Source organism: Lasioglossum baleicum, unplaced genomic scaffold (assembly GCF_051020765.1).
Source record: "Lasioglossum baleicum unplaced genomic scaffold, iyLasBale1 scaffold0055, whole genome shotgun sequence".
NCBI lineage: Eukaryota > Metazoa > Arthropoda > Insecta > Hymenoptera > Halictidae > Lasioglossum > Lasioglossum baleicum.
In genome coordinates, this window is record NW_027469115.1 from 44,222 (window position 1) to 56,395 (window position 12,174).

The window sequence follows — 12,174 nt, forward strand, 5'->3', positions numbered from 1 at the left end:
CTGACTCTTATTGATCAACGGCATACGGGAGCACTTTGCCCTAACATTTTCCAAGCTAACAACGACTATTTCTGTGCTCAGAGTTGCACATTTAAAAATTCCAAAATACGTAGATGGCAAATAAACATTGTAAAACTCGTTTACGTTTTGAAACCGTTTCACGCCTAATGTAAAAGTATCTCCGTAGGGACAAATTGATGAAACAAGGCAAATCGATCCGTCGTGTAACATGCAGCAATTATCGCGTTTATTTATTGAAAGCAAGAAATTACGAAATTCAATTTTGCGGTAAAAAACAGCGCCACTATTATTGCGAAACATCATAGAAGCACGTACAGGGGTGGAAGAATCACCTACTTTCTCACTGGTACCATGACGTTCATCTTCAGTAATTCTCTTGGCAAGCTGTGACAAAGGTTTCTCGGGCTTTCTATATTTTGTTCTGAAAAACATCATGTTGTTTTCATACGCGAAAGCAGAATATGAATCTAATACACCGTATTTATCGACGTCATCCGCCAAATGCAGAAGGCCATGGACGTTGTACGAAGGGAATGTTGGGCCGTAGTGGAATTCGCAAGAATTAACAAATTGTTTTAAAGCTATTCGTGCAAACTGAGAATATGTCTTTACGAGGGCGGCTGAAGTGAGTATGCGAATGGCACTGTGAAGAAGCAAGAAGTGGGTATACAGTGCTTCATTATTCAGCAGTTCGTACATTACAACGGGGCCGGTATATAAAAGAAATTGACGCAATTCAGTCGCTTTGAATTTTGTAAAAAGAGTTAATGGTCTGGGTCGTCTAACAAAATCAGAAGGGCAATACTCGTACATTAATTTCATCCTCTCGTTGATTTTACGGATGTGCCGCGAGGATAATTTCACCGCTCTGGAATAAGTACCACAGATCAAGGCGGATATCACCTTTTTCGTAACACCTTGCAATACCAGGTGCATATAGTCAAATGGTACCTGCGAAACCATTTTCATGTGTAGTGAAGCTAACGGGCTGTGACCTTCCTTATGGTGTTCCTTATCAAGAATTTGCGCATAATCATCGTCCGTTCGGAGCTCATGTTCAACCCCAGGGAAAACCATACGGTTTTCTACCCGTTTACCACGTACTTTGCATTTTGAGCAAGGTTGCCAAGATGTATGCGCTTTGTGATTAAGAATTAATGCTCGGGCCGGCGCATCAGCAATAAAACAACGCAAAACTATGGGAATTGTCCTACCTTCTAAAACAATGCCTCCATTCGACATGATAGAGTTGATGTCGGCGACAAATTGTTCAAGATAAGCTACGGGATCCTCGGGCTTGTGTTCGCCTTTATAAATTCCTACTATAATGGGCCTGCTGTTTTTAATATTAACGATTCTAATTTGAATTGGCCAAAGTTGTATCGTGCTGGCTCTGTCTAATGTGCAGCCATCTACGTGAAAATCTAGTTGTAAACGGTCGGGAATGGTCTTAGCAGATTTAAGTAAATACTGTACTATTTTAGATTCTACGTCGAAATGAATATATAGGCCCGACGACACCACAGACGTGATGGCCCTGCCGCGTGGTGTGCCGATAAGTGTTCTAATATCCCTAGGTAAATCGCGAAGACATGAGTGAGTACGCAGAAGGCTTAGTAGCTTATTTCCCTGGCTGTGTGTTATATTAATATCTACAAAACAAGACGCCAAACGATCGCGAAAAGATTGTTCTATAACAGTGTCAGCAGAGTTCCGGGCTGTGTCATCGCGTGACGGAATTGAAAAAGAAGACGTGCTAGGCATGTCTTGTAAATTCTGAATGTTAAGATTATGGACAGATGAAGATATGTCCTGCACAGTGTCAACATTCGCGGGGGCTGCTGTTCTATTACGCAAGTAGTGCAAATGCGCCCTTATTTCGTTCGAAATACGGCGTTTCTGGCCATCACTTAGATTCCGATATGGTTTTCGCGAGATAGTCGTTTTCAAGATTTTGGGAGTCATTAGGGCAAAGTGAAACCGAACAAACAAAACAAATGTAGACAAAAATACCTACCTTCCTTCCACACAGTGCACGTTATTCACGTAATCCAAGGAGTCAATCGCTTATGCCACAACGTAGATCGCACTCGCAAGTGTCCCCACAGAACGAAGCTATATCACGACCGAGCTAAGCGTACGCGAACTGAGCACTGAACCAGCGGCGGCGATGGTGCATTCGTGAACCCCGTCCCCGTAGGCCGTTTCCCCCACCCCAACCGCTGGGTACCCCTCTCTGGCGCACCATCGCGTCGCGTCGCACAGAGGTCCGGATTGGAAAATCATGATCACTTTTGCCAAAAATCAACTTTTATAAAAAAAAAGACGATAACTTTGTAAATATTGTACTACACGATTTGAACTTCTTGGGGAAGCTAGAGCAATCAGTTCGCTATAGGAAGCGAAAAAAATTATATTTACCTTATTGAACAATGAAAATTTCTCCTCTGACATTTTTTCGTACAATCACAAATAACAGAGATATTTAAACATTTCCATGTATTACATTTTATTTATACCTGTACTGAAACAAGACTTTAAGAAGCCTAAAGTGACAGTTTAGCTACATTAGCATTGAACAATAAACAAAATCAACTTGTACTTTGCATTACAAAGTACTTTTGTCAACTGTTAAGTAAAGTTATTAAGTAAAACTATTTCTGTTACCACAGTTTTTTGTCAACTGGCTTTGGTTTGCAAAATATGAGCTGAAAACCACTTTCGCAAGGCAGAAACCAGGTACAGTTCCGTACCTGGGTACTGGGTACCCTCGATGCCGTCCATTAACATATTTATTTTCCGTGCTGCGCCCTCACGAAAGTGAAACGAGCCATTTCGTGGCGTTCTGCCGATTAAGAAAAGCCTAAACTCGACGGAATTAGAACCGTTTCTAGTGGTTTTATTCATTAAAGTATGCTCGAAATTTTTATTCAAATATTTTTCTGCCCATCACCGCGCTAGGGCGACGAAGCGACGAGGACTTGGGACGCCTTGGCGTCGGTCGTGTTCATTGTAGCCTCGAGCTGGCCGAAAGTATTCATGGATTTATTCATTTTCGAGAAAATAGAATAAAAATAAAGAATAAAAATTTTATTCAAAGCTCGAATAAATTCTCGGCGAATACAAAATTATTCAAATAATTTTTGAATAATAGTTACTTTTTTATTCAAGCCTTCGAATAAAGAATAATAGTTATTTATCTATTATTCAAAAATTATTTGAATACTGCCCATATCTCTGGCTTTAGCACGAGCACCCCCACGAAATTAAAGGAATTGGTAAATGCCGCTAGTTCCACAGCTTCGGGCAAGGGTCTTATGTGCGTGTACATGTTTACATAGTAGTGGTGAGTAACCTGCCGGTGCAGCATCGTGGGGGTGCTCGTGCTAGGACTAAGGCTATGGCTAAGGGAAGAGTCGGAGTGGCTGTGGTGGGGACTGACTTGCCGACCAAACGAAGAGGAGAAGCTGCAACATGTGTTCCCCGAGCCAACCGCGCCCAGGCCTGTTGAAGAGCATTGCCTTCGGTCGTCCTATGCTCCGCCTTAGCGGACAACACGTGTGTCTCTTCTAGCACTTCGCATTTTTTTTTCTAGCATATGTCGATTTGTAGTTCACTCGTTTCGTTTCGCTAGCCTGCCTGTTTCCCGACAAGGCCACCCGCCTGGGCCTCCTCGAGTCGGTTGGCGGTAATCCCTTTATTTATTGCCGTCTTCGCTTTCCAGGACCCTTCCCTCGACTCTGCCGTGCCGTTTTAATTTTTACAAGGACCGAGCAATTTTTCTATAAAACATTTCGCCGGGATTAGGACCCCTCAAATGAGGGTAGCGAGGCGCAGCGGACCCGTTTACAACTCTCCGTACTGAACACTGGACCCACGACGGTCAGGTACGAGGGACGTTTAGTACACGTGCACTGAACACATGGAGTTCCGATAATCCCGACTTCTACTGGAAGAGATGAAGCTCTTGCTGTCCATGATCTACTCAAGGAGTGGGACATATGCGACAAAGTACAAGCACTTTCATGTGATACGACATCCTCTAATATGGGTCACTTGCAAGGTGCGTGTGTAATTTTAGAGCACGTAATCGGACGGTGCTTGCTATATCTTCCGTGCAGACAAGAAAACTTAACAACAACTGACAACGGGACGAAGAACAGAGCTCGCGCGCGACGAATACCGGAAATCGTAATAATTAATAGCGAACGAATTATTCCAATAACGAAAGAAACGGGACCCGCGACGACACGAATACAAAGGAGAAGCACGCGCCGTGCACGCGAGCCGACAATACGACAGAGAGAAAAAAGGAAAGGGGGGAAACCAAACCGCGCGCGAACAGGTACGAACCGCGAGCCTACGATTAATAGAGAATCTCGATCGGATCGTTGACACGTGGCAGGAGGCCAATCAGAAGGCTAGCACCGGCGTGCAGCGTGAACGAATCACACGCATCGTATAGAACAATGTAAACAAAGAGTAACGAATACATACCATCATCACGAACTGACGTGACAAATAGATTTAATTTTCCATTTCAGCGTAATTAATCGATCGTCTCGAAAACCACGACGACGATCGAGCTTCGAGCACCGATCGAGGAGGCGAGGGAACACCGATAAAAAGATAATTCACAAAAATTCGGTGTTCCCGAGATTCGACCGCGAAACTATATTTTTGCCGTAGATCCACCGAATCATTTATCTATCAACAACGAAATATCTATTTATTGTAGAAACTGATCGAAACTGCGTGCCGTGGAGAATAATTACTACTCTCAACAACGGGATATCTTGAAACAAATAAAGCAAGAATCTACCAGATGGAAACAGGCAAACTAGATTAAACCGAATTACGAAGGGGCAGGAACAGTCGAGATAGAGAATAACTTTATTTTACAGAAAATATACAAACAACGGGTCCCTTGTCTCCTCAGACTCTCACAGTCCTAAGCAAAGAGAAGAACCCGAATTAGCTTATACAAGTCTCACTTATACGTAAACAGAGGAATAGAGAAATAAAGAAATACAGATGAATCGGCGGGGTCCAAAGTAGAAAGTCAGACTCGAGACGAGAACATGCAACTCCGCGAACGAGAAAAACCATTAAGAAAAGAACAATAGGAAGCAGAGAAATAGCCAAACGGTCAAATTGAAAAAGGGGAATAGATATAGGAAGGTCTTAAAATTCAAGGGTGATATACAGGGGATTAAGGGGGCACGGGAATGCGACGACAAGCCATGGAAACACGCGAAGAGAAAATCGAACAGGGAACAAAAGTAGGGCAATCGGTTCAAACGGTTTAACGGTAAAACGCGGGGGAAAAATTGCTCGGTCCTTGTAAAAATCAAAACGGCACGGCAGAGTCGAGGGAAGGGTCCTGGAAAGCGAAGACGGCAATAAATAAAGGGATTACCGCCAACCGACTCGAGGAGGCCCAGGCGGGTGGCCTTGACGGGAAACAGGCAGGCTAGCGAAACGAAACGAGCAAACTACAAATCGACACATGCTAGAAAAAAAAATGCGAAGCGCTAGAAGAGACACACGTGTTCTCCACTAAGGCGGAGCATAGGACGACCAAAGGCAATGCTCTTCAACATCCCCGAGGGCGGGTCCTACCCCACTCATGAGAATAGAAAAGCAAAACGGGAGAACATATAGGAGAAGAGGCAGGGATCGGGTTAGACACCGAGTCAGTTCAAAAATCTTAGCCCTCGGGGATGTTGAAGAGCATTGCCTTCGGTCGTCCTATGCTCCGCCTTAGTGGAGAACACGTGTGTCTCTTCTAGCGCTTCGCATTTTTTTTTTCTAGCATGTGTCGATTTGTAGTTTGCTCGTTTCGTTTCGCTAGCCTGCCTGTTTCCCGTCAAGGCCACCCGCCTGGGCCTCCTCGAGTCGGTTGGCGGTAATCCCTTTATTTATTGCCGTCTTCGCTTTCCAGGACCCTTCCCTCGACTCTGCCGTGCCGTTTTGATTTTTACAAGGACCGAGCAATTTTTCCCCCGCGTTTTACCGTTAAACCGTTTGAACCGATTGCCCTACTTTTGTTCCCTGTTCGATTTTCTCTTCGCGTGTTTCCATGGCTTGTCGTCGCATTCCCGTGCCCCCTTAATCCCCTGTATATCACCCTTGAATTTTAAGACCTTCCTATATCTATTCCCCTTTTTCAATTTGACCGTTTGGCTATTTCTCTGCTTCCTATTGTTCTTTTCTTAATGGTTTTTCTCGTTCGCGGAGTTGCATGTTCTCGTCTCGAGTCTGACTTTCTACTTTGGACCCCGCCGATTCATCTGTATTTCTTTATTTCTCTATTCCTCTGTTTACGTATAAGTGAGACTTGTATAAGCTAATTCGGGTTCTTCTCTTTGCTTAGGACTGTGAGAGTCTGAGGAGACAAGGGACCCGTTGTTTGTATATTTTCTGTAAAATAAAGTTATTCTCTATCTCGACTGTTCCTGCCCCTTCGTAATTCGGTTTAATCTAGTTTGCCTGTTTCCATCTGGTAGATTCTTGCTTTATTTGTTTCAAGATATCCCGTTGTTGAGAGTAGTAATTATTCTCCACGGCACGCAGTTTCGATCAGTTTCTACAATAAATAGATATTTCGTTGTTGATAGATAAATGATTCGGTGGATCTACGGCAAAAATATAGTTTCGCGGTCGAATCTCGGGAACACCGAATTTTTGTGAATTATCTTTTTATCGGTGTTCCCTCGCCTCCTCGATCGGTGCTCGAAGCTCGATCGTCGTCGTGGTTTTCGAGACGATCGATTAATTACGCTGAAATGGAAAATTAAATCTATTTGTCACGTCAGTTCGTGATGATGGTATGTATTCGTTACTCTTTGTTTACATTGTTCTATACGATGCGTGTGATTCGTTCACGCTGCACGCCGGTGCTAGCCTTCTGATTGGCCTCCTGCCACGTGTCAACGATCCGATCGAGATTCTCTATTAATCGTAGGCTCGCGGTTCGTACCTGTTCGCGCGCGGTTTGGTTTCCCCCCTTTCCTTTTTTCTCTCTGTCGTATTGTCGGCTCGCGTGCACGGCGCGTGCTTCTCCTTTGTATTCGTGTCGTCGCGGGTCCCGTTTCTTTCGTTATTGGAATAATTCGTTCGCTATTAATTATTACGATTTCCGGTATTCGTCGCGCGCGAGCTCTGTTCTTCGTCCCGTTGTCAGTTGTTGTTAAGTTTTCTTATACTGTTCGCAAATTTCAAGTATCAACTTTGCTTGTTCTCTACTTTAATTATTGTATCTATTTTGTTCTAGTGATTACTACTACTAACTAATTCTTGTGTTATTTTATTTTCTAGGTTCTGCTGTCGTGTTGCGTTCTCAGCTCATCGTTATGGCAGAGTTTGATTTTGAGCGTGTGTCTGCCTCGTGTTCGCGTAATGATAATGGTCTAAATAGAGATTGGTACTGTATTATATTGATAGATAGATAGGATTTCTACCGTTCTCGCTTGCGTGGGCATTCGTGACTTCTTTATTGGTCGTGCCCATGCAAGCTTTGTTCTTATTGTACTGGATGCTTCGTTGAATTATTCTAATTGCAATTGGTTTGTACTTGATTACGTGATTATATATAGCAGAGAGATACTCTCTGTATATAGCACTGTCCAACAAATTTCAACTTTTTAAAAATATTTCGATTCCCACTATGCGATTCTCATAGAGTTTTCCGCGCTGATTCCGAATCTGGTTTTAATTTTTTTCCTATACGTTCAGTTTTTGAGAAAATGGAGTTTAAAAAAAAGACATATTTTTCAACTTTAAACAAATATTGCGATGTTATTATAAAAGATATTGAATTGTTCTTTACAGCAAAAGATTCTGTAGACTTTCCCGAATACAGTGATATCCAATATTGATACATTATGAATGTTTAAACATGTTTAAACAATCGTTAAAGATGGAGAGACACCACTTTTGCCTCAATTGTTGAGGATATTTTTCAGTTTATCTTAAAAAATAAGGGTCGCGAAGGGCGAAGATATTTTGCTTTTTGGTTCGAAAAAACGCCAACGTTGCAAACTTTAAAGGCTGGTTTCTCAAGATAAAAGTCTGCTATATCGCGTGATACAGTTAGATTTTACGACAGACCCTTATTGTTTAAGATAAACTGAAAAATATCCTCAACAATTGAGGCAAAAGTGGTGTCTCTCCATCTTTAACGATTGTTTAAACATGTTTAAACATTCATAATGTATTAATATTGGATGTCACTGTATTCGGGAATGTCTACAGAAATATAAGAAATAAAGAAATTAAAAAAATTTGGGAACCAGCACTCATTTTAAACATAAAAATGAAGACTATTACCTTTTTAAATCATAAAACAACAAATGGTTTTCCCTCGCAAAACAGCTGTTGCAGACCGCCGGACCTCGTTCAGCGAAGCCTTTTGGAAACTCGGGGTTTATTGTACCAGCATTTGCTGGTACAGCCGAAAACAAACTATTGTAAAGAACGGAGCATGCTTTGTCCAACATTATAAATTGGACGCGCTAAAACCATTACGATAATGGTTATTGTAAGAAATAAAAACTGTGCTACACCAGCAAATGCTGGTGCAATAAACCCCGAGTTTCTAAAAGGCTTCGCTGAACGAGGTTATCTATTACCTGGCCAGCCAGGTAGCTCGAATACGACTAAATGACCCTATTCTTTTATATTTTTGACTTCTAAATATACACGTTGTGCAGAAAAAGAAATGGAGCTAACATTGAACTTAAAACCTTGTAGGACATCTCCAAGATGAACGCCTAGTGTCAGCCAGGTATTTAGGAAAGGTTCTTTTACTATCGACCTTTTGTCGCTATGTACTAAATAGATAATCCACCCCGCGTAAAATGCGCGCCGCGCCGCACAGTGGGACCTTTCGTCCAAATCGGAGACAAAATCGAAGAACTTTCGATAAAAATGAGGTAGAGCGATGAAATTTTTTTAAAATTAAAGCTGAAACATTACAGAATATGGGAAAAATAGGGAGATTATGGTAAGAACGTTTTTTAACGTTGAGAAAATTCGTTAAACATGTAGAATTTCAAGAAATCCATTTTGCAGTATCCTGAGGCCGTAGACAAATTTTGAGACCAGATTTGAAATCAGCGTGAAAAAATCTACAGGAAATGATATATAGTAAAAATTAAACGAATTTTTTTCCGCGCGTGGTATTGGAAAAACAACAATTTTCTCGAAATTGTGCAAGTATAACGAATTTTCTCAACGTTAAAAAACGTTCTTACCATAATCTCCCTATTTTTCCCATATTCTGTAATGTTTCAGCTTTAATTTTAAAAAAATTTCATCGCTCTACCTCATTTTTATCGAAAGTTCTTCGATTTTGTCTCCGATTTGGACGAAAGGTCCCAATGTGCGCCGCACAGTGGTCTGAGAGCGGCAAAAACCTCATATTTTCAAGTTTCTTAAAAAACCAAATTTTTTGTATTTTTGACTAGTATAGGAGAGTAAATTCAAACATTTCTAGGATGAATCAGTTCAAAATCCAAATTCACTTTGTTGTAGAACGTCATAAAGTTGGCCATGCTAAGCATACCTAGTTTTCAGCATAAATTCAAGCGCATGTTTGAAGAAACCGTATGCGCCTGTAAAAATAGTAATGTAAATAATGTTTTCTTTTCTGGCTTCCTTCAAGGACGAAGACCCGGAGTAAATCGTGAAAAATGTTTATTTTTAATTTTTTCGAGTAGAGAGAGTTTTGCAGATAATGCTATTAAACGGGGAAAGAGCAACGTTAATGAAGTTTAAAAGACGATATCTCTCTTCCGCCAAACTCCGCCAACGTGCCAATGGAAAAACAACGTTTGTAGATATCTAAGTAAACAATAAATGCAAGATTCAACTGCGGTAACCTGCGGCTTTGGGTTTTATCTCATAAAATGTCGGCGAGAACGCGTCAAAGAACGCTCCGCTTTCTGGAACACTTGACAATTGTAGCGTTATGTATGTTAATCGATTTTGACGAAATTTTCAGCATGTGTATAACTAACATAGATCTACAAAACATATATTTTAAATTTTCTTTAAGGGCCCTAATAAAAAAGTTTAAAAAATGCCTTTTTTATTTTTGCATGTAACCTTGTAAATTATAATTTTTTGGAAAATCTTTTTGGCGTATCATTTGATAAATCAATGCTTCTAATTGATTATCAAAAATCAGGTCGTTTGGTACAATTATAAAAAAGTTATTCTGTTTTAAAGGGCGTTCGAATACTTTCGTTACCCACTGTATGTAAAAACAAGTGTAAAATCTATTATTTATTTATTATTTTATTAATTATTTTTTAATTTATTTATTATTCTCTGTGACCAAAATGTAAATAAACCTTACCTGTATACTGTACATAATAAATTTCCATGAAATTGTTTCATTTTATTTTAATTGACATGAAATTATTGTTTTTTAAATTAAGTAGTTATTTTATATGGAGAGGAATCATTTTTTATTATCTTTAATTTAAATTGAATTATATTTCATTTTAAATTTATTTTATATTCAATTTAAGTGTAAAATTTATTATTTATTCTCATGCTCATGCTTTCGAAACTTCGGTGACGTGAAAACCGGAGGAACGCGTCGGCGTCCATCCGTCGAGGAGGGTAGTTCACACGGACAGAGTAGAGGTACGCTTGTTTATTTGTGTAACGCGCGTGCAATCGAACAGGCAAGCGCGGTCGACACGGATACGACGATACGTCAGGGAAGGGGAAACTCAGGGAAACGGCCCGCGGCCTAGTGACCCACGGCAGTGCTTCGATTGTGCCCAACATTTTTCGTACGATGGATGGCCGCTAGAGGCGCTGCGCGGAAAAACAGTAACGTATCTACTATTGGGTAGCAGAGCGGCCAGAGCCCTGAGGCAGTTATATTGGCGGGAATGTATCGAAATAATCTTACCGAACAAAAAGACTCCAGGACGTGTCCTACGAGTTGCAAAATATACACAAATACACTTGTTATACTTTCATTTTTCAGAATCAAATCATATAAATTTTTTTAATTCTGCGGGGTGCTCAAGGAACCCCATTTCATCTACCCAATAGTAGATACGTTACTGTTTTTCCGCGCAGCGCCTCTAGCGGCCATCCATCGTACGAAAAATGTTGGGCACAATCGTAGCACTGACCCGCGGCCCCATCGGCAGAAGTGACAGAATCTTCTGACCATTCTGACACGCGAGCCACTCGTCTTCTCTAGTTCTCGTTACGCACCCTTACGCGCGGCGGTTTTTCAGTGACCTAGTGCAGTGTCCAGCAGAGTAGTGCTCAACGATTGACATCATGAATTCTGTAAGTTTTAAGTTTATACAATTCTAGTTGCTACAGTTTTTAATAAAGGGCGGGCGGGGGTTCAGTTCAAATCGATGTTTGTGAACAAAATTAATGAAATCACTTCTTCGTTGAAATTATCTAATATCTTACAAGTTTGAAGGTATACCCTATTCTAATGTATGAAGTATTTAATCTTTTTAACTTGCTTCTCATCATCGAATTTTTAAATTTCTGGTGATACCTTATGCTCATTTTTATCACCAGAAGTTAAAAGTTCGTTGAAAAGATTAAATACTTACCCCTTACTTCCTGTATAAATGAAAATATAATCCCGGAAAATAGATATCTAATTTAAATTACATTACAGTCACACATAGCCTACAACCCCATTGTTGTCAACATTGATACGGATTTTAGAGAAAACATTCACAATTTAGAAGTATAAAAACGTGGTAAAATATTACTAATGGAGTTAAACCTGCTGAGAAATGAAATGGGGCTTATTGAAGAATGAAAAACAACAAAATAACATAAGCTTCCATTTATTATAACAAAGAACCGAGAAAATGAACAAAATGTTACACGGAAAAAAGTTCTCGATTAATAGATCAGCTGGAAGAAAGTTTCCGATTTGATTACCACTGCCCATCACCAAATTTGTTCCACAATTACTGTTGGATGATTCTTATAGAGTTTCTTGCGCTTATTCGGAACCTGCCCTTAGTTTGTCCCCTAGACGCACAGTTTTTGAGAAACTTGATTTTGAAAAAAACATATTTTTCAATTTTAAACAAATATTGTGATGTTATATCACAAATACCACTTTTGCCTCAATTGTTGAGGATATTT

At 40.4% G+C, this 12,174-nt stretch overlaps 1 protein-coding gene across 1 annotated transcript; it reads right to left on the reverse strand.

Moving 5' to 3' along the window:
* Positions 1-65: 65 nt before the first annotated feature.
* LOC143219570 (uncharacterized) lies at positions 66-1,986 on the reverse strand. The gene is made up of 2 exons (XM_076445507.1): positions 358-1,986; positions 66-71 (listed from the first exon to the last, which is right to left on the reverse strand). Exons 1-2 carry the CDS (start codon positions 1,984-1,986, stop codon positions 66-68), a joined length of 1,635 nt encoding a protein of 544 aa, XP_076301622.1.
* Positions 1,987-12,174: the final 10,188 nt, after the last annotated feature.